The sequence below is a fragment of the Sciurus vulgaris genome (genome assembly GCF_902686455.1).
Source record: "Sciurus vulgaris genome assembly, chromosome: 4".
In the NCBI taxonomy this organism is placed as follows: Eukaryota; Metazoa; Chordata; class Mammalia; order Rodentia; family Sciuridae; genus Sciurus; species Sciurus vulgaris.
The window spans coordinates 161610937-161638690 of NC_136464.1; the positions used below are offsets into that span (position 1 = coordinate 161610937).

Consider the following 27754-nt stretch of genomic DNA (forward strand, 5'->3'; position numbering starts at 1 on the left):
TTTTTTGAGAGAAGGTCTTGCTAAGTTGCTCAGGGCTCACTAAATTGCTGAGGCAGATCTCAAACTTGTGATTGTCCTGCCTCAGCCTCCCAAGTTGCTGGGATTTACAGGCATGCGCCACCATGCCTAGCCCATGTTTGTTCTTTTTTTCTGTTTGTTTTTTTGGTACCAGGGGCACTTTACCACTGAGCTACATCCCCAGCTTTTTAATTTTTTATTTTGAGATAGGGCCTCACTAAGTTGCCGAGGCTGTCCTGAACTTGTGACCCTCCTGCCTCAGCCTCCCGAGTCACTGGGATTACAGTCATGTACCATTGCACCTCCATGTCTTTTTATGTGGTTTTATTTGCCCTACCTCCCACCTAACATTAAAACTTCTATGTCTCAGCAAAAATGTTGCTTCCCTTGAAGTTAGAGTGTCCTTGACATTTGTCAACAATTCCCAAGCCCCTGTAGGACACCCATGTCGCTTGTGTGTACAGTACCTCCACTCTAGCATTTTCTATCATCTTGTAATTGTTTGTTTCTCCTACTGGACAGTCATCTCCTCAAGGACAGGAACACTCTGACTACTCACAGTAATAATGCTCAGTAAATGTTTTGGGGCTAAACTAAATGACAACAAAATTTTATTTGTAAAACTCATTTAAAGGTATCTATTTAATGTTCTATGAGGGTAACCACTAATATCATGCCATAGTCATTAAGTCAGTCTTGCAATAAATTGAAATATATTCTAGGGTATGTACTTTTTCAGTTGGCTTATAGTATTTTCATAGGTACTTCAATTTTCTAATTTGTCATATGTAATAACACAAATCCACTCAAGTACCACTAAGCAGATACAGTCTTCTATTTTATAGTACTGCTTAGGAATTTTTTTTTTAACTGTAAGAAAAATGATTGCTTGATTAGCAAATAGTACTTGTAATTTAATATATTACAAATTCTAATTTCCAAGGCTATTCCTTTTAGGTTTAGCTAATGACTTCTGGGCTGAGGGGTCCAAGTAATAACTAAATGATTCTCTGATTGATCTTTGTTTTCCTTATTTAACAGATGAAGGTAAGGCTCAGGGAGATTTGGCTCGGCCATGGTCATTCAACTATCCATCCTGCAGTACTACTGTACATGAATGGACTGGAAACTACTGGGGTTCTTCCTAGCTAGGGTGTGCACAGAACAGATTATAATCCCAAAACAAGGACTCTGCCATGTAGAGTATGAAGTGCCCACTGAAAACACATCAGTACTCCTTGTGCTCAGCTAAACCGCCTAAATTACTGCTTTTCTGAAGTTAGACATGATGGTCCATAAAGTACCTTCTAGCTTGATGTTCACGATTACACATTTCATCTGCACTGCAGAGAGCATGGATTGGTACTGTTTAATACAGTTCAGGGTTAATAGGCAGTTCCCAGTTGAGTAAATACTCAAGTATTTTGAGGGACTGAACTGAGGTAGCCCAGGACAAAAATATAGCAATGAGCATATCCATCTCCAAAGTGTCTACTCTAAGAGATCATTACTAAATATGATGCTAAAAGATGAAAGAAAAAACTCAGGACAGAAACAAACCAAAATAGCTGTCATCTAATCTCTTCAATGTAACCAGATTGTCTAAAATAAAAAGGAATATCAAGGAATAATTAGACTTTATGGGGTACAAATACAAGGAAACCAAAAAGGGGAAACATGGTCCTTTTTACCGAACAGCGTACAAAAGACGTACCATAACTACTGGAAGGAATATTCTCATCACTGGAGAGGGGTGATTCTACTTCTACGAGGATCATCCACAGCCTGTGTCTCTCAGCAAAATCACCCAAATCCTCACTCCACTCCTATGTAGTCTTCCCTTATCTTTGGTTTTGCTCTTGGTTTTAGTTACTATAATCAACCAAGGTCCAAAAATATTAGTATATATCTTGTCTCTTTCAAGAGAGAGACCACAGTCATATAATTTTTAGTATAGTATGTTATTATAATTGTTCTACTTGTTAATTTTTTTTTTGTTTTGCCTAATTTATAAAGTAAACTTTATCACAGGTATGCATGTATATGGAAAAAAAACATAGTATATGTCAGATTAGACACTATCCACAGTTTCAGGCATCTATGGGGGGTGGTAGAATGCATTCCCAAGGGTAAAGGGGGTCTAATTACCTACTAACATTACCTTCTAATTACCTACTCAACATCCAAAAATCTTGGTAATAAGAATAGGATATCCTTGGTTCAACATTCTTCTAAAGAAATGCCTGTATATCAGAAAGAAAAAAATTTCCTGGCCTTATGTCAGATTCAAATACATCAACTGCAATGGTGTGTCTTAGAATCTATTTTTTAAAACTCCCAAGGTAACTAATACACATTCCCACTGGGAACTATTGTCTAGATAACTGTTTTCAACCCCAAATGCATATTAGAATAATCAGTGTAGGGCTGGGCAGTGAAATAATACAAAGCCTATTCTAGGTCAATGGCTCTCAACCTTGCCTGCCAAGTCAAACTGCCCGGGGATTTTTTAACATTTCCAATGTCCTGGTCTCAGCCCAAACCAATTAAATCAGAATTTCTGGGATTGAAATCCTAGATAGATTTTCTCCCCTTTCTTCAGGTGACTCCAAAATGTGGCCAGGATTGAGAATCACTACTCTAGGTCAGGGGTCAGCAAACTGTTTCTGTAAAAGGCCAAAGGGCATCTATGGGTGTAACCCATAGAAGACAGGCATAAATAAATGGGCACAGCTACAGCTGTGCTCCACTAAACCCTTATTTACTGAACAGGCAATAAGTGGAATTTGACCCATGGACTCCTCTGGAGAGATGACATATTCTACCTCCAGGAAAGTTATCTTCATTGTAAACATTGGCACTATGGAATGCATAAAATAATAGAAACATAAAACTTTTAGTATAGTGTCCAGTTTGGTGGGGGCTCAAAGTCAGTCTCATTTGCCTAGCTCAAGACAGACAATGGTTCTGGTTGTACTGAAAGAAACAAACTGATTGACCTATGTAGCCTCAAATCATTGCTTATAATGCATTGCCAGGGAGGATAGGTAGCTAGAGTGTGATTGAGATGGGCCCTAGTCCACATGGTCTCATTGCCAAATATTTAAGGAACAAACAAATCAATTCTACACAAACTTTTCCAAAAAATAGAAGCAGGAAATGCTTTCTAACTCATTATCTGAGATCATTATTATTCTCATGCAAAATCAGAAAAAGGAACTATAAGAAAACTAGAGACTAATATCCCTCTTGAATATAACAAATTCACAAAAAAAATTAATAAAGCAATGTATAAAAAGGACTATACAACCTGAACAATGGGGTTTAAACAGACAACTCAAGTCTAGTTCAACATCTGAAAATCTCTCATTGAGATACATGGTATTAAGAGAGTAGAGAAGGGGGAGAAAATCCACATGCTCATACATAAGGATGAAGAGAAATATTTAACAAAATTCAAAGTCCATTCATGATAAAAATTCTCAAGAAACTAGGAGTAGAGCTGATAAAGGGCATCAACAAAAAATATTTACAGCAAATGATACTTTATGGTAAAACAGTGGCTGCTTCCCCCTAGACTTGGAATAAAGCAAGGAAATTCAGTTTCATGACTCCAATTCAGCATAATCCTAGAAGTTTCAGCAATAAAACAAGAGAAGAAAATAAATGGCATGTAAACTGGGAAGGAAGAGTAAAATTGTTAAATGCATATAATGTAACAGAAATTTCTAAAGAATCATCAATTTAAAACTTAAAAAGAAGCCACTAGAATAAATTAATTTAGAAAAGTCAAAGAATATAAAGCCATTATACAAGAATCTTATATTTCAATATGCTTACCAACAATGACTAAAAAAATTAACAATAGAGCAAATCATTTAACAATAGCATCAAAAAAACCCATAAAATCAGAATAAATTTAATGAAACAGGTGAAAGACTTGTATACTGAAAACTACATTGCTGAGAGAGATTAAATGGAAAGAGATACTATGTTCATGGATTAGAAGACACAACATTGTTAAAATATCTAAGTTTATATAAAACTCCTGGAAGAAAACATCAAGAAAATCTTTGTAACCTTAGGTTAGAAAAAAGTTTTAGAAAGAACACCAAAAGTAAAAAATACGAATACATACAAATAGATTAGATTTTATCTAAATTAAATTTTCTGCTTTTGAAATATGCCATTAAGAAAATGAAAAGACAGACTCCAAAGATACTTGCAATAACATATATCTGATAAATGCTTTATATTGAGAATATATAGATGACTTTTAATTCAAAGAGACAAGCAAACTAAAAAGTGGAACAGATGGGATTGGGTTTAAGATAAGTCAAAAAAAGATAAAATACTCAATAACACAGGTAAGTTTTAAAAACTGATACAAAGCAAAAGAAACCAGAGACAAAATAATCGATAAATACACGCACACTATATGGTTCTACTTAAATGAGATTATTTAAAACAAATAATCACCAGTGTCAAAAAGCAGATGAAGGGTTACCTGGCGCTCTGAGCAGGAGCGACAGGGATAAAAAAGGATAGGAGAGAATTTGGGGGGATGAAAACATTCCATATTTTAATTGTTATGGTAGTTACATAGTTGTGTACATATTTGTCAAAACACAAATAACTGTATAATTTGAGTACATTGTTTTTATGTAAAGTATACAACAAAGTTATTTTTTTTATTCTGAAGAGGAACTTTTTTGTTTATTTAAATTTAAAGACTTTATTGGTACTTTTGGAAAGGATAGCAAGTAGAGAGAGAGTTTACATAAGCAAATGACTCGACATTCCTGTCTGTCAAAGTTTGATTTCTTCCCTCTACACCAGTGATCCTCAAAGATGGTTCTTGGGTTAGTAGCATCACCACTGCCTGGGAACTTACTAGAAATGCAAATTCTCAGGCTTCAGCTCAACCACAAACTCTAGGTACAAGGCTCAAAAGCAATGTATTTTGAAAAGCCTTCCTGTGATTCTGGCACACACAGAAGTTTGAAAATCACTGTCTATAATATGCTAAGGACCTCTGGCACCTCAGTTTCATTTAGCATGTACCTGAGTTGAGTCTAATTTTGCAAATGATTGAAACCAAATCCATTTTCTTGAGTTATTTGAGTCTAGAATTATCTTATGTAAGGGTAGCATGCTGATATTCTAAAAGTATGTTCATAATCTACTTCTTCATGTGTTCCTGAATTTCTTGTAGCTAGAAAATGGCAAAGACCCCAAATTCTTTCTTTATGTTAGATTTCTCTGGATTTGATCCCCAAGAGGAATACTGCACTCTATCATTGGCTATGGGTCAGAAACAAAGGGGACCATGGCAAGAGAGGAACTAGCTTTCTCAGGTAAATGGATCTCTTTGGGGGAAGGATGTCTTAATGGAGAAAGGAACACTCTCCTTCTAAGTGAAGAAACTACTTCCTCAGTCCTATTCCCACTTAATTTTGGGGATATTACAGATCCTAATCAATGCTCCGGTTTTCACAGAATAGATCTGGTGACTCTGAAGACTCAGATCTTGTTTTTTACTGAGTATTGTATCAGTAATAAATGAAATCCTTTAGGATGTTGTAGCTTGATATGGGGATTTGAACTTGTTATTCACTTGCTTCAACCCCCATCCTACCAATGCTCTTAGAAGCAGCCACCCAAGAAATACTGACTTTTCTTAGTCTGGTTGCCCAGAATCTTACTATGAAATGAGTCTGTAATTTCATGGAACCAGATACGATAGCTATTCTTCAATTGCCTGCCAAAGGCAGCTAGATTTCCTACCTAGAGTCACTATGTAAACTATCAGTCAGATAACTAATCTACCAATGTCTCTGGGGACTTGTTCCTATAATGCCAGCTGCCTGATACCATTACTCATTCAGAGACCTGAGTGCAAGCAAAAAAATGTACTCTTCTATGTATAAAGGGCTTTACTATAATAACACTAAAGGGTCACAGCTTCAGTAGCAAACGAAGGAGTATGCCAAGAAACAATCAGGAACCAAAGGAGCTTCACAAATAGAGCTGCAGAAACCACAGTGATGATATGCGTGAGGGCACACTATTTGGGTAGTGATGAGGCCCCTACCTCACACTGGTCTCCTCCTCCTGGACTCAGGAGTCCCAGGCTAGGCAGAAGACGTAGGGAAGGCGCAGTAAAGATCAAAAGGGGAAGTATGCCTGACGTTTTATAAAACAGTTCCTGTTTCTCAGAAAAGGTGTAAATTTCCATCTCACCAAAAGCAACTGCATAATTCATAATCCAGCCTTGCCTACCATGGGCCAACTGAAGTAACAAAAACTAAAGTACTCAGAAGAGCTTACCAGCTTCTCCCCATGTGCCTTTAAACGGAGGAGCATGGTAAGCCTTAAATGCCCTGCACTGGGAGTTTTGAATCTTTCTCCCATTTTCCTTTTTAATAAAATTCCTGCTAACTTGCTTACCTTGGCAGCATTCGAGGTGTTCACTCTTCTACTCCAGGGAACAGAAACCCAATCCGGACTCCCGCAAGTAACACTAAGAGAGAAGTATGGCTGACTAGGTCACAGGTCTGCCCTCTGCAGGACCCAGGAGCAGAGAGGAAAGTCAACCTGCCTAGAGGAGAGAGGCACTGTCTCCTAAGGAGTTTTAGCAACTTTCCTTCAGAATTCAGGGTGCTGTTAGGAATTAGGGTGGACCCAGGCAGTCAAAAGACAATGAATGAGTTCTACAATGTGGTGAATGAAATAGAGGGTAATGGACTCTGGTGGCTCATCTTGCCATATCTTTTCCCCAGAGATAAACCCTGGAGGTGTTCAGTTTTTGTTTTTGCAAGGAAGAGAAACAAAGAAAGCCTCTTAAGACAGGCCTAGTTCCAAAAATGGTCATTTTGTCTGTGATCTTTGAATCTTTGTGAAAAACAAGCAAACTATCATGGTTTGACTGCAAAGTGTCCCCCAAAAGTTTATGTGTGAAACAATGCAGGAAGCTTTAGAGAAGGAATGATTGAGTTATAAGAGCCTTAACCCAGTGAATTAATCCCATGACAGGATTAACTAGGTTGTATCTGAAGGTAAGTAAGGTGTGGCTGGAGGAGGTGGGTCCCAAGCAGTGTGACTTTGGGGTATATATTTTGTATCTGGTGGGTGAAGTCTCTCTCTCTGCTTCCTGATCATGTGAGCTACTTCCCTCCACCATACTTTTCCACGTTATACTCTTCCACCACGATGTTCAACCTCGCCTCTAGCCCTTAAGAATTAAGCTGGATGTTTATGGACTGTGACCTCTGAAACTGTGAGCTCTCAAAGAAACGTTTCCTCCTCTAATTGTTCTTGTCAGGTCTTTTAGTCACAGAAGAAAAATAGGTGACTAAAACACAAATAAAATAAATTGAAACACTAATATATATCCTCCATATTGATACTGACAACAAAAATTGGTCACTGTTAGAGAATAGCCCAATTTTTATTCTTGCATAAATATAAATTTTGTATTTTGAAAATTGTTAGATTTTGGTGGGGGGTGCAGTGAATATCTGGGATTGAACCCAATAGCACTTAATCACTGAGTCACCTCCCCAGTTCTTTTTTTTATTTTGAGACAGGCACTTGCTTAACTGCTTAGGGCCTAATTGCTAAGGTTAACTGAACTTGCAATCCTCCTGCCTCAGGAAAAATTGCTAGCAATAAAAAGGAATAATACAGTATATTTTTCCCTGCCTTTCCAACATAATTTTACCCCTAAGTAAGCAGATAATAATAGGAAATTTCACTAAGTACGTACTCCAGCAAAAAAAAAAAAAAAAAAGAAGAAGAAAAAAAGAAATGACAGATTTAGAATCAGGGTTTTGCAGCCCATTTGGATCTATGTGTTGTAATGCATCAAGAGTCTTCAGTATCACAAAATAAGAGTGGTTAGGTTTCCAAAAATAATGAACCTGAACCTAATCAAGTCTGTACATTCAACTAGCAATTTATAGGAAATACAAGAGAGGAACATGTTCAACTGTATCACAAAGATGCAAACAGCAAAATCTACTGTAGGAAATTCTACAACTTGGTGCATTCAACAACTAGCATTAAGTGAAAGAGATAGAAATAGAACCTATAAAAGACATTTGGCACAAAATCCAATCATCATGTGTAGCTGATCTACAGGATCTGATTCAAACAAAACAGGCTTATTAGACCACGATAAATTTGAACACTGGGTATTTGACTGTAAGGAATTATTAATTTAGACATAATAGTTTTGTTATATGTTTATGTTAGTGTTATAAATTGAAATACTTACTGTAGAAATTATGTCTAGAATTTCTTTCAAAATACCTTTGAAGGGGGAAAATGGGTTAAAAATTGTAGATGAAATAAGATTGACACTGAGTATATTATCGAAGCCAGATGATAGGGACATAGGATTATATATTTTTATTTACTTTTAGATAATTGAAAATTTTCATATTAAGTATTAAAAGAACAAATGTGTACCATTTTGTATGCCTTATCCTCTGTCATCTCTGAAATTTCAATACTATGGTGCCTCTGAAACCGTGTAAAATGGAGGAACAACCACAGGTTGCTTGACCTTGCCTCTGTGATCTGGCAAAACCTCAGTAGTTAAGGTCAGCCCTGGTTCCCCTAAGACAAAATAGATTTTTTTGGTGATAACACCCTTGACAACCAACTATGGTAACTATCTCAATAATATTTATTATTCCACAAAATAACAATAGTGCTACAAATTAAATTTAGCACTTGTACACTATTATAATTTTCTTTTAAAAGCACTATTTATTGTAATGATTGGGTTTAGAGCATGGAAAGGGTATTGACAGAGATTTTAAACATTAAATAAGAATACATGAGTATATAAGGATACTTGAGAGAGAGGAAATGTGTGGTGACTTTGCTTTACAGAAACTTGTCAGCCAATACAAATAGAAGAAATAATAAAGATGATTTTGCAGTCCTCTCTTGACCTCCACAGCCATGTAAATGATTAGGGCAAAAATTTTCCATGGACACTAAAACCTTTGTGTCAAAGTTCTTGGGGAACTAACCAGAACAACAACAAAAAGTTCTTGGTGGAAAAGAATATATCTCAAATTATTACTTCACAGATTATTAATTACAAATGAAAATTATTTTTATAATGGAAAGCTCTGATAGCCATCAGCTGTTAAACTCAGCATTACCAAGTGGGACTTGTGATGATACACAGTAAGAAGTACTTACTACCCACTTTGTGGACTTCTTGCCAAAAATGTTTATCCTGAATCTACACATGAGGAAGACGATACGCTAACAAGTGGTAAATCTACATGAAGGTTATGTGGGTGTTCTTTCAGAATTAATAAAGTTGATGAAAAACTTTAGGTTTTACAAGATTTCTATATAGTACAGAAAATAAACAAAAAGTGTCATGTAAGTCTTGGGGTTAAAATTAATTCATCTCTCCAAAAACAAGTGTAGCCAAAGTTAAAGCAGAATTCTACCTGATCTTCCACTGACCCAGAGTCATATCCCCTATGTGACCTTTATTTTGTCAGTCATAAACAATATAGCTTTTTCCTGTCTCCATTAGGTCATGACACCAGAATGAAGTAAAAAGACAAAGTACAGCTAACAGAGCACGTCTACCGGTTCAGAAATAAATTCAAGATCTGGAAGTAAACTTTAAACTTTCAAAACTTGATCCTTCATTTTTAAAAGTTTTAAAGTCCCTTATACTTTTTGAATTGCAGGGAGGGAAGAACTTAGGGAAATTCTATTTGAAAAACTAACAGTATGCTGTCATTCTTTAATATTTAAGGATCTATAATAAGACGAAAGCATTTATTACACATAAAGAAACTTGAATTTAAATTTTGAAATCACAAACTAAACACAATGAAGACTAGCAGCATTTTTTGGTTTTCCTTTATTAAAAAACAAATCAAAATTTGGTATACATTTCATGTCTGAAAAAAACACTTATCCAGTTGTAGATTTAAAAGACAAATCAGAATTGTTTCATTTTTCCTAATAATTTTTTCAGATCATCTTTTTACATTTTTGAATATCTGCATTCAAAGGAATAAAATTCAGTGAACAGTGGGCTGTATATTTGCTCATCCTACTAAAAAAGGTAACATTAACAGCAAAGGGCAAAATTAATGAAAAGTGATAAGGTTATTAATTTATATTTTGTACAGAAGCAGGAATGTAGAGGTGTGTTTGTTCAAAGAGCCACACCACAGTATGCCAAATAATTCTCAATTATATACTAACCCCTCAATACTTCCAGATGGTAAAACCTACCAACTCCTTTGTTCTCATATGTATTAAAAGGCTGAATATAGCATTAGACTGCCTCACCATTAGGTATGCTTCTATCTCTTACCATTTTAATGTTAATAAATTTTTATCAGGCACTGATATTGATGAGAAGCTTGGAACATTCCCCACAATCCCTCCTTCCCTAGGATGAGAAGTGGGAAGTGGGGCTGCGGATAGAGTTATATAAACCAGTCATGACTACATAATGAAGGTTCCATAAAAATCCCTGAAGATGAGGCTCAGAACTTACAGGTTTGTGAATACGTGGAGAGTGTCACACCTGGAGAGGAATGGAAGCCTCTTCCCACATACTTTGCCCTGTGTATCTCTTCCACCTGTCCATCTGTCCTTTGTACCAGCCTTTAAAGTAAATAGCTGTTTCCCTTAGTTCTGTGAGCTGTCCTCCCAAACTACTGAACCTGAGGAGGATCATGAGAACCCCAAATGTATAGCCAGTCCACAGAAGCACAGGTCACAACCCTGGACTTGAGATTGGTACCTAAAGTGGCAGTGGTCTTATGGAACGAACTCCAATTAAAGGGAGATAGGGTCAGAACTGAATTAAATAATCGGACACCCTACTGGAGTCTGCTGTAGAACTGCTGACACATTTGGTGTCAGACATGAAATGCTGAGAGCTTGAGTGCAAAAGCAGAAAACTCAGTTATTCCATCAGGTTGGACACCAACCTGTGAAGGACCCTGAACCCAGACTAGTATTTAAGAAACATAAGAGTGGCAAGAAAAATACTAAACTAATTCTCCAAACTCACAACATCTAAAAGGAAAAAAAAAAAAAAAAAAAAAAGCCTAATTGAAAATTTTGGAGGCAACTCAGAGGGACCTGCAACTGCCCTTTGAAGGAATTCAAATAATTTCCTACTGTAGATTGCAGATTAAGAAACACTAGAAAACTTCTGAGTAACTTATGCTAATAAGAAGGGAAAGCAAGTAAGAAAAGAAAAGCAGGCATGTAAATCAAAGGGTCTCAACCCAGAAGAGTGTCTCAAAAACGTGCTTCTGAGGATCCACTCTAGACTAGTCCTTATGTGCATTCAGGAATGAGAACCGATGACATAAAAAAAAGAAAGAGGAAAAGAGAGGAAGCAAAAAGGTCGTCAGAAAGTAAACACTATCCAAGAGAACCATTTTCTAAATTTAAAACTTCAGATTTTCCATTCAAACTATACTCATTAACTTCATAACACCCTCTACTGGTCAGGAGGGGAATGTATTTTTTCTACAACAAGGCAACAAAAATCTCCAACTGTAGTTGAAAGCAAATATATCTAGAAATAATCAATTAATGAACCTTTGTTATTTCTATATTTTTTCATTGTTTAGGTATAGAGTGAATTGGCAAAGACAATTTTAAGTTTAATCTCAAAACCAAAGCAAAAGAGGTTTTTTTTGTTTGTTTTTTAAACGTTATCATCTGATTTATCAAGATTTGACTACCTTGGTAAAACTGACATTTTTAAACCAAATAAATTTTGGTTGCAGAGAGTAAACTGTAGATGCAGACAATTCTAGAATATTCATTGCTAATGTTTTTTTTTAAGACATAGAAGGCTACCATGCTACCATTTTAATAAAAATTGAGATTTAAAGTCATTTCTCTAGTGTCTTCAGTTTGTTACAAGATCATAAATTAATTGGCCTATGCATTGTAGCTATATTTCTGGCTCATATCCACTAGATGCCAGCAGCAGCCCACCTAAAGTTGTGACACCAAAAATGTCTCTAAATACTGATAATTTTAAATCAATAATTACCTAAAAGATGCTCCTAAAAAACTAATAATCAAAATTATTTTAGAATTAGTGAAAAATGACCCATGCACTAATGTTCTAAAAATCGTTAATTTTTATATGGCAAGTTCATAAAGAATACTTCATAAGAAGAGGAATCATGGTGAAAATTACTTAAAACAAATTATTATGAAATTCGTTCAGGTATGTATAGTATGTATAAAAATGAGTTTTACTTTTCTTTAACAGTGTTGCTTACTCATATATCAAGCACGTATTAAAACCATAAAGTATAAGAGTTTAATCTACATCTGCTGGTTGCTTTAATTTTTCAGCTAAAGACAAAATCAAAACCCTTGAAATTACACTTTTCATCATAGAAGAATCAAATAGCCATAATTCTAAAATACCATCAATATAACAAATATTCTTCTCACAGACTATACTGAAACATGATAAATATCAATGTACTCAATTTGAGGTGCTGTCATTGAAATCAATTACAAATGTTTATTCTGAAAGATGTTGCTATGAAGCTGTTGACTGAAATATTGATACTGGTTATTTTTAAATATTAAACTTAATATTGAAATATCTAGAAAGTAGGTTGAATTAGAACCTGTTGACAGTTTATAATATTCCTGAAGAAGAATTCTGAATGACAAAGAAAGTCATGGTTTCAATATAAATTAGGAGCTTGAAAATCATCTTCCTTTAGTGCTTTCAACTGTCACATGGTCATAAATTGAAGACTCAAATAATTTCAAATAATCACAGATACTTTTTAGGCAGAATCTCATGTGTCAGTACTTTTTAATGTTGTATACATCGAATTATAACAAAAGACAACTATAACAAGATGAAACCCCTCTGATTCATGAACAGCACACTATCTTACAGTAAACCGAGTTTATATTCCACCATCAAATGTGGTTCGCCCATTAGTTCACTCTGAGATGGATCTGAAAGCAAACAAAAACAAACATTTTAAAAGATTCTCAAAAAAAGATAAATTCAATGACCTCACTCTCATGAAAACTGAGAACAGACAAAACTAATCCAAAGTGACAGAAAAGAGAACAGTGGTTGCCTGGGGTCAGGGTTAGGTGACTAACACAAAGGGACCAAGTTAACTTTCTGGAGTAATGAAAACATTCTACAGCTTGATTGGGGGAACCCAGCTAAATGCACTTATTAAAATCCACAGAACTGTACATTTAAAAGCAGGTTCATGAAATGGCATGTCAGATATATCTCAATATAGCTGATTTAAAAAGAAAAAACAGATTGAAAAGTTCTCCTTTTTCAAGATTCTTAAAAAAAGAATTCCCATTCACATTATAACAGTGATTATCAAGAATAACCGTTCAGTATAACCAATGTCGAAGTTTCCTTACTGGACTACCTAAGAGATTGGAGATTATTCTATCACATCAGTTCAGCTGTCAATACTCCACATCTGTTACACCACAAAAGCAGCCTTAGTGACACTGCCATGATTATTAGTAATAAACTGCTGTATACATTGCAAGCATTCAAACTATAAAACTTTTTAAAAGATGCCTACACATGAGTACAAAGCAAAGGCAAATATGTCTATAGACACTGTTTTGTTTAATGGATGATGAAAAAATAAGAACCATATATATGTGTGTGTTTGTGTGTGTGTGAGAGAGTATAATATGTACTTCAAGATATACACAGTACAATGCTAACTGTATATACCTATCAAAAAAAAAAAAAAGAAAAAGAAAAAGGTAGCCGGGCACAGTGATGCATGCCTGTAATCTTAGTGGCTTGGGAGGCTGAGGCAGGAGGATCCCAAGTTCAAAGCCAGCCTTAGCAAGAACAAAGTGCTAAGCAACTTAGTGAGGCTCTGTCTCTAAATAAAATACAAAATAGGACTGGGGATGTGGCTCAGTGGTTGAATGCCCCTGAGTTCAATTCCTGGTACCAAAACAACAATAAAAAAGATAAATACAAAGCAATGCCAAGTATTTTCTGACTATACGTATTTCTACAAAGACACAGGAAAAAAGTCTAGAAGAAAAAAGTAACACCAGGGAACTAAGGAATGAGGCACAGAAACAGGATCTGGATAATCATGAGAAATCTGAGTTTCATAGGTAAAGTTTTAAATTCTTAAGCACAGAACATTTATTTAACTACAACTTTCTTTTTAACTTTACTTTTTAAAACATCTTTCTTTATAAAGAATGAGCTATCCCTTGCACACCATGAAAACAAGGTATGCAGAGTGAGGTTTCAGCATCAGTTTTGTCTTGTGAACTCACTGTAAGACTGAGGGAGGACCAATGAGCCTTGGTTTATCCATCTTAAAAGTGAAAAGGACTAAAGTGAATGAAAAGCACTAAGACAAAGTCCACTTTTGACTTTACCAGTGGTCCTCCTGGTTAAATGAACAGAATTTTCTTGGTCCAGTATTTCACTGAGGAATAAGCAAAAATTTCATTTTATCTCCAACAGACTTCATACAGTACTTATATTAACAAACTACTTCCTCATTATAGACTTAAAACTATACTCTGGGTCAGAGTTGTTGATGAGAGTGGTACACATGGAAGAGCTTTAAACACTATGGAACAAGCACCTTACAAATAAACAAGACAAATATCAAGAAGTACTATACAAAGAATTAATATAAGATGAGATGACAAAGAGAATGGGGATACTTTAGGTAGTCAAAGAAAGCCTCTCTGAAGAAGTGACATTAAAGATGGAATCTGAAAAGTGAGGAGAAAAAAATATTCTAAGCAGAAGAAAGAACCTAAGTTCTAAGTTACCTGTATCTTATGTAGTTACCCACAAAAGGTAAACCACCCAAAGGGCAATGCAGTAGTCTCGTTGGGATAAAAAATCATCTACCACAATGGGGTATCTTTCCAGCTTAATAACTATCTTAGAGAGATGCAAGGAATTAATTAAACAAGATGTCCACCAGACAGTTAAAGACTTTTTAAACATGAAATTATATCACTTTACACCTCTGCTTAAAACCATTCAATGGCTTTGAGCTGCAATATGAATAAACTCCAGGCTTCTGTTCATGGTCTGCAGGCCTTGGCTTATTTGTTCCCTATCTAGGTCAAAGACCTTGCATTATTCCACTCTATTTTGCTCAAAAACTCCAGTCATATGAGTCTTCTTACAGTGCTCTCAAGTGTACTAGGAGACAATTCTCGACTGGTCTCTCACAACTCTGCAACTCATGGGAGCACAGATATTGCCATTGCTCTGGACTATCTTTTAAAGGCTGTTTCCTAAGTGCATAGCCAAAGCAAAGGCGCACAGAATGGGCAGATTTCATGTCCATTCTGAGATTCAGGTACCTGAATATGCAGTTCTTCTTGAGAAACAAAATACACCACTTACGTAGGCATTGCCTGACCCTCTGTTACCATGCTGTCCTGTGGGAAGTGGGAAACCAAAAGAAATGCTGATACTCTGGCTCTTGTTATTGCTATGAGTAATAAATTGTCCTTTGTTTCCAGGAGTCTGGTGGCTTCTGCCAGTGTCTGTGAAACCACGGCAGGCTAACTTGTTAGCTTATAAGTAGGTAAAAGCTCAAACCCTTCAGAGTTCTTTAGTTTGTTAGGCTACAGCAGACCTTGGACATATTATTTCTTCTGCCTGAAAGTCTTTCCTTTACTTTTAACTCAACTAATTCATGTATCTTTCAGAAATTAACTTGGAAATGTCATATTCCCAGAATTTATCACAATTTCTAATTATATGTCAGTTGTTTTCTCTGCTTAACATCTGCCTCAATTAGAAAGAAGATACTTACTTTGTTCACCATTGGATACTGAGCCTAGCCCAAATGCCTGACATATATTTAATTGATTAAATAAATCTTCAGTAAGTTCCTCTTCCTTTCTTGGTACAGAATTACAGAAGCATATTTTCAAATGAATGTATTTGTGTAGCTAAATAAAAGTAATAGTAATGCACCAATAAAAAAAAAATGGGAAAAATACAATGTAAGTGATGACTGAGGGTAGAAACTTAAAAAAAAAGAATATGCAGACCTATCACCTTACTAGTTTCAAAAAAGCTTAGAAATCCAGGCTTTCCTGCATTCAAAAAGTTCCCTCAGGGAAGATTCCCAAAGAGACTCACTAGACTTCGGTTGTGTCCACAGCATTTCCTTACCAGACATAAGCAGTCAAGCAAAACTAATAAAACTTAATCCTGTTGTTGAGTTTTCCGTTTTTTCTGTACTGCAGGGCTTAAGAGTAGAGACAGTACTGCACAAGATTCTATTTGTTTATCTTCCTCAGAACCAGAAAAAATAGAGAATACTGCTCATTGTTCATTAAGTCATTAATCTTACACATAATACAATCACTTAGGGATTTTGTTAAGAATGACACTCTCCTCACCACCTAATGAAACACAAAAATTATTTATGGGGACTATTTAAATATAGAAAAATTTAATCTTATTTGTTTCAGTCATGTTAAAAACTAGTTACATCCTACAAATGCTGTGAAAACTGAAACAACAATCATTGTTTAACCAACAGAGGATTACTATATCAGACTAACACATCAGATTTGATGCTTACAACATGAAATGAATGACCATCTTGACTGAAATGGCTATGACCACAGAATTCACAAGAACAATCTTCACTTTAAAAACAGTTCAAGGACAGTTATTACCATTAAATTTTACCTTACTGTTGTGAATAAGAACAAGTGAATTCAATCAATGTAAGCTCTATCAACACAAGAATTGTTTTGTTTGCAGTTGTGACTTTGTATATTACAGAGTTCCACAAAAAGATGCTGAATGACACTTACCATTAAGAATATCTTCAAATCCAATAGTCTCATCATTACCCCTTAAAATATCCAGGGAAAGATTTGAGCTTGAAAGAAATGGAAGACGCTGAACCTTTGAGAAAAGCAGGAAAGAGCAAAATTAGGAAAAAAAAAACCAAGGGAAAAAGCCAGATGTGAATATGAAATCTGATTTCATATTTTTTGTTCTATTTGAAAAGTTCACAAAATAGTAATTTAACCAGTGAGGAAGAAAAAAGTCACTTCATTTTTTAGATACAAATCAAACTTTCAAAAAATTTCTCAGGATTTTTTTTTTTTCAAAATATGCCAAGATACAGAAATTGTAGCTCATATTAACACTTAATCCCATCAGGTCTGCACATATTTTGAAGTTTGGCTACTATCCAGGAAAACTACAGTATGTATGACATGATAAGATGAAAATCCTAGAGTTTATTAACACCTTGGCTTGTTCCTGATACACATGGGATGATCAAATTCTTGAACAAATTCCAATTCAGTGAAAACATTATTCTACTTGCTAAAAGAATTATTTCATTTTGTGTTTTGTCTTGTATAACTCATAGTACAAATATTAGGTATATCCCTTCAAACAGTGATGGTAACCAGAAATGTCAACCAAAGTCACTTTTGAAGCCTTTAAAAATATGATGTCTCCCTGAATCAATGTGATCTCTTTTTTTCAAGTATTACATTAATGCACCATAGACTGGTACCCAAGTACAATATAGTGAAGAAAACATGGGCTTGGAGGCAGAACAATATGGATTCAAATTCTGACTTTTTCACTTAACCAATCACATAGCTTTATCCAAGTTATCTGACCCATTCCAGTCTGTTTCCTCATCTAAAACTTTAAAATTATGTACATGGCATATGGCACTACACAACAAAGTTTAATGTAGCCAATCCAAAATTTCAAGTCTTTGTTCTTGTTAGTTGTCCAGCAGTTGTAACTGAAATCAGTGCAGATACTTTTGGATACTGCCAAAAGACTTCCAAAAGAGTAATAGATGGTCAATGACTAATGACAGCAGGATTTTGCAAACAATTACACATTCAGAATCTAAGGAGATAGTTATAATCAGACTTTCCCTTACAAAACATGTACTCAGACTGAAGGCATTAATGCTTTTCAATTACTAATGGCCTATAATACTATATAGTCTTTATAATGTGGAAAAAATTCTCTAGTCTATCAAACCAAAAAGAAAAAAGGGAAATGGGGAGAAAAGTGGAGAGGAAAAAGAAACAGAAACAAAAGCCTATAAATTAAGCTAGCAGGAACTGCAGGTAGTTTAGGAAGGTGTGGAAACAGTTCAAAGAAGCCAATTCACAAACAGAGTCACATTAAGGAGCTGAGTTTTACTTTGAGGGCAAAGTAAGGTGAGTAACATGATAAAATTTGTTTTACAAAGCTTATTCTGGCTACAGTGTGAATAGGTTTGAGGGGCAGCAGGGTGAATGTTGCCATAATCCAGATGAAGCAAGGCAGGTTAAGAATCAGCACAGTACATAGCACACACCTGTAATCCCAGAGACTCAGGACACTGAGGCAGGAGGATCACAAGTCTAAAGCCAGCCTCAGAACTTAGTGAGACCCCCATCTCAAAATAAAACATAAAAGGGCCAGGGTTGTAGCTCAGTGAAAAATCAGCATAGCAGATATAGTGGATATGATGAGAAGATCATATAATGTGCTGGCTGTTTTGGGGAAGAGAGGTGGTGAAGGAGTTGGGGAAGAGGCACTGAGTGAGATAACCAAGGCCAATACTTCCATTTCTGCCCAAGGGAGAAATCTATCCGTATGTGATATGGAGTATGCAAGGAATGATGAGTTATTCTGTATTTACACATGTGAAATGTAAGGTACCTGTAGGACTTCCAATTGGAAAAGTGGGTAGGTTTGTAGCTCATAAGAATTTTAACTTGGGAACCATCAGCATGTAAATAACTAAAGCAATAGGAACAGGTAGGAAATAGGGTGAGGAGAGGACCAAAGATGGGGTACTAACAAAATTGGCATTTAAGGGAATGGACAAAACAAAGGAACCTACAGAGAGACACCTGAGAATAAGATTTCAGAGAGGAGGGGAACATCAGGAAAATGCGGCATTCTTAAAAGCCAAAAAGCCGTGAGGGTCAAATACTACTACTGAGAGCTCAAATCAAATGACAGATAAACAATGTCCACATTGCTTTTACCAATTTTCTAGTGTGATGGAAGTCAGAATACAGTGGGTTGAATGTATAGGAGGGAAAGGGCCACATATAGGTAACTTAGGCAACTTCTTAAGAAGTTCAACTTGCAGAAGCAAACAATGTAAGAGAAGTTTCCATGAAGAAATTTGGGATTTACATAATTTTTGTTTTATTTTAAAAGACAAACAAGATTTTAATATATGTAAATGCTGCTGGTGAGACCACAAGGAGAAAAAGAGTTTGAAAGCATCAACCACAGAAAGGGAATTCCCTGAAGTAAAGTGATGTAATATAATCCAGAACACAGGTAGGGGGCAGTTCTAAAACACTTGGAAGGAACAACTTCCAAGTACTTTTTCTTTTGCAACAAGTATACCCAGATATAAACTACATAACTCAATACTACCTGTTGGATACTCCTATAGCATCTCAAGTTCAACATAACCCATAAAAAGCAGAAAAACAATGAACAGTAGATACAGGTTAAGATTTCCAAACTGAGCCTGTAAGTCGAGGGAGTTTTTCATTTAATGAACTCTTTTTTAATTCTCTGATGGAGGAATTAAGGTTCTATCCTAAAAAAGGGGGAAGCAGAATAAGTTAAAAGGGAACAAAGAAAGTAATACTTACACTGCTATTATGAAAATAGAAGCGTCTTTCGACTAATGTCAATAGGACAAATCATAACTAAGCTCCATAAACTCACCTGCTGCACTGCCTTAAATTCCATTTGCAATTTTAGAGGAGCAAATAGACCTTGGATGTTTCTCAGTGTAGAAAAATTCATTTTATCTTGGTTGAGCTGGAACTACAAAAGATAAATTAAGTATTTACACTCAATATTCTGCTTTCAAAACAGATTGATACATATACAACACATAACACTTGGATGAAAGATTTTAATATTCATAACTAAAATTAAAACTTTGAGTAGTTTCTTCTGACTAATTTTGGAACATTTCTGAGCATATTATCCAGCTTACAGGTAGATTTCACCAGTGTAAAATTATTACCTGAATTTTAGATTTATAAAACTAATAAATTAAGGAATGTTTTTCACTTTGCAAAAGGATACTTATAAGGCATAATTATATTTCAGTGCTTTTGAGCAGGAATATCGCAAAACTGGCAGAGCAAAGAAAATACATAAATAAGTTGAGATCCAGAAACCATCACACAGAGGACAAACTTAACCAAGAATTTCTAAGCATGAAAGCATATTATTTCAACCGACTTCAATAAAATAAATAATTACACATTGTAATATGTTGTTAATTAAACTTCAATATTTAAATTCCACTTTTGGGAGGGCAGTCTTTTTTGGGGGTACCTTTAAAAAGGCTATTCAATTGGTATTGGTTACTAATTAGCAATTTTTTTTTCTGGAATCCTATTTTTACTAAGCAGATATTAAGAAACCTTGATCCTAATTTAATATTCCTCAGACAAAATAAATTGACATGACTCTGGATCTAAAATGTGGTTTCCCAAAGTAGTTCTTAAAGACTGAAGATCTGAATTAGCCAATATAATTATAATGAGATAAAGTGAATTCTTGCGATTTTTTTTTATTATACTATACACTCTTGGAAGATTTGTTTCTAATAGTCATCAAAAAAATCATATTCATCAAAAATCTACTGAGAGATCAGTGCTTGTCTGGAATATGACTGGGAGCCACAAATACAAAAATGTGAAAATAAGATATCTAGCAATACTGTTTTACATCAGCTTGACATAGCAAAATTTTCACAGAAGGTCCTTAGGGAGAATTTGTAATATTTTATGATATAATCTGAAGGATTTTCTTTAGAGTTACCCTCATGATAAATAAATATAATTTCATGCAAAAAATTCAATTTATATAAATTCTGATGAGTGCATTCAACTTATATGATGTTAAAATGCAAGTATCAGTAAGATATACTCCACATATGTATTATATGTCAAAATGTACTCTACTGTCATGTGTGTCTAAAGAGAATAAATTTTTTTAAAATGCAATTATCAACCAACACATAAATTAGCAATCATGTGCAAATTTAGGTTTTATGGTGATGCATAACAAAACAGAAGACACCACTACTGACATTGTGGAACAAGTAGTTCTTGTACTATAGGATGTTTGGCAGCACCCTGACCTCTACCCAACAGACACCAGCATTAACAATCCCCCACAGCCATGCCATCTATGAAGATAAAAAACATTTTCTGACATTTCCTGCTGGGGTGCAAAATACCCCTACTGCTGAAAATCACTGTTAAAGATGATAAGGATGATTGATTCATCACTGTCACACTGCAGCTCCAATCATGGAGAGTTGCTAGAGGGTAGCAATATGGCAAGGAAAATGCTATTGCTAACTCCCTTTTACAAATGAGACTAAAACTTAAGAGCGATTAAGCAATTTGTCCAAGTTTACTTAGTTAATAAGCATGATGTCAATGTAGTTCAACTACACAACCCATGCTAAAGAACTTCAACAAATAACAAGTACTACAAAAGTTCAAGAGAGAGGGGATGGAGGGAAGAAAGACAGCTGTTAAGTGATTAAAGAAAAGTACAGAGAGAGAACACCTAAGCAGAATCTCCAAAGACCTAAGAAGTTTCTAGACTCTTCACCATTTTGGCCAGTCTCACTCAGATTTGTCAAAGTGTCTCTTAACATGTATTGCTTAGAACAGAACCAATATTCCAGACTTAGTGGTCAGACTAATGCATAGGAAAGTGAGAATATAATCTTCCTTGATTTAAGCCTTGTCTTATTATTAGTAGAGGCCAAGAAAATGTCTTTTCAGTAGCTAATGCAACTTGCTGGCTTATAATAAGCATACAGTCAATTAAATTGTCAGGTTTTATACAGTAAGTCATGCTTACCCCATCTAAATATGTATAATTCACTTTTTTTTTTTTTTTTTTGGTAACCCAAATGCAGAACTTTACACTCACCTCCATTAATGTTTTTCTTAAAGTTTTAGCCTAGCCTTTTGCTTTATTCTGCCTCCATGATACAATTCAATAATTTGTCAAAATGAACTACCCATAAGCATTTTTTTTCCCCCCGAAAACCCAATTTACATGCTTTCTATGGTTACCATCAAGCATCTATAAAACACTTAGCCTTCCTAAGTGTTCGCCATACTACCTAAGATGCAGGTAGAGGTCAAGATCCCTACCAAAATGCTCCCTCTAAATTGACAATTCTTTAGCCATTGTTGTCTGGGTACAGTTGCCAACCAAAAACACGCTTACTCAGTCCATAATCTACCATCTTATCCTCAAGTTTATCCCAGGGAGGATAATTTGATCCTTTGATTGGCCTACTTGGTAATTCAATTTAAAAAATGAACAAAGATTAACTTGTTATGAGTAGTGATCACTGCTTACTGTACTAAATGCTCCCAGTCATCTACTTCGCAATCTACTTAAGAACAGTGCCAGGGATCAATTTACTACAAACTACTTTTTGATTAGATCCCTTTTAGAAAAGTGGAACAGTTATCCATCTTTAGTCTACAGACAATTTTCACTTCTCCATTATTTCTCAAAGATGATCAACTATGGTTTCATAATCATACGTGCTTTTCAGTCTATTCTGGGTTATTAACTTCTGAGCCTAAAACCTGACTGCACTAAAAGCAACTAGGAGTTCTATTTTCTCATATTTGAACCTCTACTTCATAATTCTATCATATGTTCTACTTTTTCTTATATAACAAGATTTTTCCCCTTGCTAAAGAGGAAGGAAAAAGAAAGAAAGGAATAAGTGAACTGTTACCTAGGTGACACTCCATCATCCCCAGGAGTGAGATACAGCTTTCTTATTCTAAATGTATATTTAAAACCTCTTAATCTGCTTTTAGATCATCTGTACATGCTATTCCCTCCTTGGGAGTGACCTTTTCCCATTCATGTACTTGGTGAACACCAATCTAAACTGTTCAAACTCCCCTCCTAAATAAAGTCTTCCAAAAACCCTAAGCAGAAGTGGTTGTTGCATCCTTGGTCTTCTCTAGCATTTTATGCAGCCTCCTAGCCACTGCTTATCTTCCCTATTAAATTTAAAGTTTCTTAAGAATGGGGATTATGCCATAGACATCTGTGTAACTATGGATATGTCTCTCAGCAATTTGGAAATGCAAGGCTTGACAACGAGGTCAAAGCTAGAGAAAAGTACTCAGAACTCAAGAGCAAAAATGGTAGGGAAAAAATTGTTTTTTTTAAATGAGAAAAATATTATGAGAGGAACAGAAAAATGGACCAATCTTTAGATTTGTCTGTAAAATAGGTAAAAAAGGATGTGTTGAAAGGGAGATTTAGTGAAGCAGTCTAAAGATAATTCAAAAGTCTATGCCAGAAGGCAAACTGAAAATAAAGCCTCATTGTCAAATCCTCACCAGAATTGTTTTAATCAATCACAAAATTTTACTAAAAGTAATCTACTTTTCTAGTAGAGGATAAAATTAAAAACATAGGTAACATACTTACATTTTTTTCTGATAATTCAAGAGGATGACTGGGCAAAAGTTCATTTTTCACACAAGAAAAACTGGAAGGAAACCATATTTAAAAGATTATAGATCACTCACTACCCACTGCTCAAAGCTGCATCTATCGAGGGTATGACTACAACAGTATGCCATAAGGGTTGAGGTGCAACTGAGTCATGGAGTGAGTACTTAGCATGCACAAGGCCCAGAGTTAAATCCCCAGGGTCAACACACAAACAATAAAAAGTATGATATGAGAAAGCTTTATATGGGTGATAAAACTATCCTGTATTTTTACTATGGTGACAGTTACAGGAATGGACGCATATATTAAAATTCATAAGACACAATAAAAGAAAAAAGGTCAAACATTCTATATCATAATTGTTCAAAAATGCATTTACTGTAGACATTGTTGGTCCAGACTTCAATCACTAGAGCTGCTAAACAATGCTCTATATCTAGAAAGAATGTAACAAATGTGTTTATCATTACTATATCTTTTGTTACAAAACTGTAAGAAATTATATATGTCCCAAGACACCAGCTTAAGAATGCCATTCTACCATAATAAAAGCAAAGCCTTAAAATTAGATTTTAAAAATTCAAAAACACATTTATGGGGGAGGAGGCATTAACCCTATTTGGGTTAGCAGAAAAGTGACCTGCCAAGAGAAAGAACTACCAGAAACATGTATCTAAACATATTTTAAAGACACAGAAACATAAAGTATAAAGGGACAAAACCGTGAGTTAAAGCTAGGGGGGAAGAAAAACAGCAGACAACGCTTACTGAGTGCTTACTAATGCCAGGTACTGTTTTAAGTATTTTTCAGGTATTAACGTACTTATTTTTCAAAATAAGATACATACTATTATTAGCCTAGTTCATAGATGAGGACACTGGGACACAGAGCAATTAAGTAACCTACCCAAAAGCATACATCCATTAAATAGCAGAGCTGGGTTACAAATCTAGGTAGTCTGAGTCTAGAGTTCATCCTCTTAACTGCTATGTTCTAGTATCTCCCAAATAAAAGTAAATTACTCTAATAGTTAATAAGATAAGGAGCCAAACTGCCTTCCAAGTTACCAGTAGCAAAAAGAAAACCCTCCCAAAGGACACTACTGGATACCATATACTAAAAGGATGCCTTATGCTAGGAAGATGCTTCTTCCACTACAGGAAACATCTAAGCCTCTTTCCCTTTCCATCTAAGGTATATTACTTGTTATCTCCCAATTTAAATATTCATTAATAACCCATCAAAATATTTAAAGCATTTTGTGGAAAACAATTCAGAGAAACATTTAATACAACAAAGTTAAAAGTCACAATTCCGCCATGTACCCTTTCCGAAGAAGATCATGACTTTCAAAAGGCCCACTTGCTGAAAGTTCTGAAACTGGAATACTGTCTTTTAGTTGAGATCCAAGTCCTCTGGCATTCTACAACACAAATCAAAAACATTATTAAATACAGATTTTTTTTCACAGAGAACACCTATGAAGAAAAAAAAAAGAAAAAGAAAAGGCATTTTTTAAGCAAGAGAGGGAGAGAAAAGATAAGGACTGTGTTCTCAAGGAGTCCACAATCCAGACAATTAGAACAGGAACATACAAGGTACAAGAAATAATAACAAAATTGGGAAAGAACTCCTGAGCTGATCTCTAAAGATTGACAGATTAAATGCTGGCAAAATTTTAAAATGTAAAGTCTTACATTGACGTTTACTCTAAAATTGATAGTCATTTACTCTAAAAATGATAGATCAGATTTGCTTTCACTGAAGAGATCCCTCTCTTAGGTTGCAATGTCGTAACAGAATGAAAAAGTTGAGAACAGAATCCTGGAGAATATCATTCCTTACAGACAAAAAACAAAGAAATGGGATTAAGAACAGACAGGACAATTAAAAAGGTAGTCCAGAAGATAAAAGAAAGAGGGAATTTCAGAAAGTTTGGTTTCTATAAGAATGCATAACCTATTTTTTACAAATTTCTCTCATCAAGGCAATGTAAAACAAAAAATTAAGAAGAAAAAAATGGAGCATTCGGAACTATACATTGTCATTCTATATATTTATACTATGAAACTTTTAAATACCAAATATTTATTAGGTACCTATTTGTGCCAGTTACTCTGCTAGATGCTGAAGAACGCATCTACCTCACAGAGCTTCATCTATCGAAGAGATATTAACAAACTAATAAAACATAGTAAATATTACAACAGGAAAAGCACAAGATGCTGACTTTAATTACTGGTTGCTTAAGTACAAAATTCCTGGAATTCTGCATAAAAATGCAAACCAGCTACAGGCAATGTGGTATCTAATCTTACACTATACCAGGAAAAACTATTCTGAGAAATCAGCTTTCTGACTTTTTAATTCATTTGTATACTTGTTTGGTCAGCTACTTTATCCTGTTTAGTGGTTTTTCATTCTCCCACGCCTGTCCAGGGAAAATTTCAACAGCACTCTACTGGGTCTTGCTGCTTGGGCTCACTCATTCTCCAAATCTGTGTAGCAAGGTTTTCATAATATACACAACTTGCCCTACCAAAACTGGTTCCAAAAAAAAAAAAACACACACACACACACACAAATTTACTGATTCATCAATATCAATGTCCGAATAATAAAAGTCCAGAATCCTTAGTGTGGAACTCAAAATCTGCACAACAGGTTCCCACTCTCCTACATACAGTCATGGCAGATCAGGAAAAGAATCTGGAATCAGGAAGAATTTGGAATCTAGTGTGAATCCTCACTAATCTACTTTGTGACTGCTAGCAAACCATACACTTTTCTGGCCTTTAGCACCAGGCAGCTGAACTCATTCCAGGACTAGAGTTGGATGGTTGTAGCTTTCCAAATGTTAACTTCTATTACAGTCTTACATGGATGTTCTACTGCCAAAGTGCTTTACAGTAAGCAACTAAAAAAAAGTTCTATGCAAAAGAAAAGGGATTCTAATCTCTGGGTTCTACTGTTATCTTTCTAATTACCTTCTTTAAAATATCAGGATTAATACTTAAGGTTTCTAATAAAGTAGCAAAGTAAAACAAATTGGTGAAAACCTAATAGCCAGTTAAATCTGGGTTCTTTATCAAACTTCTTTACAGTAATTATCAAAATTTACCAACACAAACTTTCTAGATTTGGATGAATGGTCTACCAGCACTGCTGATGTCAGAGTCAGTGGCAAAGGTGCTTCAGGAGTCTTTAAAAATATCACAATTTTTAAATAGAAAAGAAAGAGAAAGTAAAGAGAAAAGAGCGAGCAAACAGGAGAGGCAAGAGCGGATACTGACAAACTGATTTTTCCCTCCAAACATAGAATACTACGAACTCTGAAAAACGTGAAGTAAGGCTGAATCATACAACTGCAACCTGTACTTGTGGGTTGGTTATCAAGCAGTTAACAAGACGGGGAAAAGCGAGGATAGGTTTTGAGGGCTCTGGGCTCAACAGAGGTCATCCTCAGGAAAGGGTAGTCGGAGGTGACAAGCCACAGAACGTTGCTCTATCGGGTTTGCCCTTTCCAAAGACTGTAAAACTCACAGAGGAGCAAGAGGAACAGGATAAAGCCGAATCGCTGCTCGCGGGAACAGAGCCTCAGCCCGGAGGCCCCAAAGGCAGCCCCGGCCCGCCCCAACCCAGTGACTCGACAGATCTTGGCGCACGAGGCCGGCCTCGTCCCCAGGCCACAGCCGCCAGGCAGGATCAGGCTGGGACGTGGCGGCCTGTTCCTGCCGGGCCATCGGGCCGAGCCCGCCTGAAGTTCGGGAGGCCCGGAGGCTCACTCACCATGTTCACACCGCTCAGGGAACACCGCTCAGCCCCGTTACCGTCAGTCGGCCCTGCCCTCACTTCCGTTTCCGGCCCCCCCACATCCGCCGGAAGTGCGTCCGTCCGGGCGAGGAAGGAAGGAGGGCGCGGGTCGCTGGAGGGAGCCGCGCGGGGCCGGGGCTCCCACGCCTGCAATCCCGAGGGGCCGAGGGCCAAGGGCGCAGTAAGGGTGTGGGCTGGGGAGAGGGCGGGGTGCGGACGGGACGTGCCGGAGGGGAGGGAGGACACGAACTCCGCTTTTTAAATAAACATCTACGGTTCGTTCGGCATTTTAAGTCGTGTCATCTGCTTTTGTAGGTATATCG

The 27754-nt window shown here is 35.9% G+C and overlaps 1 protein-coding gene and 1 long non-coding RNA gene across 2 annotated transcripts; one reads left to right on the top strand and one right to left on the bottom strand.

Annotated features, from left to right (window-relative positions):
* The first annotated feature begins 25 nt into the window (after positions 1 to 25).
* On the top strand, positions 26 to 11202 carry LOC306659470. Its single transcript, XR_013763311.1, has 2 exons — positions 26 to 8624; positions 9587 to 11202. It is a non-coding gene; the product is annotated as an uncharacterized lncRNA (long non-coding RNA).
* A 960-nt stretch (positions 11203 to 12162) lies between these two features.
* On the bottom strand, positions 12163 to 27597 carry POMP (proteasome maturation protein). Its single transcript, XM_079137013.1, has 6 exons — positions 27408 to 27597; positions 24944 to 25041; positions 23591 to 23651; positions 19808 to 19909; positions 16897 to 16990; positions 12163 to 13032 (listed from the first exon to the last, which is right to left on the bottom strand). The coding sequence occupies exons 1-6, from the start codon at positions 27408 to 27410 to the stop codon at positions 12965 to 12967; spliced, it is 426 nt and encodes a 141-aa protein (XP_078993139.1). The 5' UTR covers positions 27411 to 27597; the 3' UTR covers positions 12163 to 12964.
* Positions 27598 to 27754: the final 157 nt, after the last annotated feature.

What these genes read in the sequence shown, in the direction of transcription:
- POMP (XM_079137013.1), bottom strand. An exon ending in CATGATCTTCTTCGGAAAGG is followed by an intron (nt 23,652 to 24,943) that starts GTACATGGCGGA and finishes GTTTCCTTCCAG; the next exon opens with TTTTTCTTGTGTGAAAAATG. An exon ending in TTGAATTATCAGAAAAAAAT is followed by an intron (nt 19,910 to 23,590) that starts GTAAGTATGTTA and finishes TATCTTTTGTAG; the next exon opens with TTCCAGCTCAACCAAGATAA.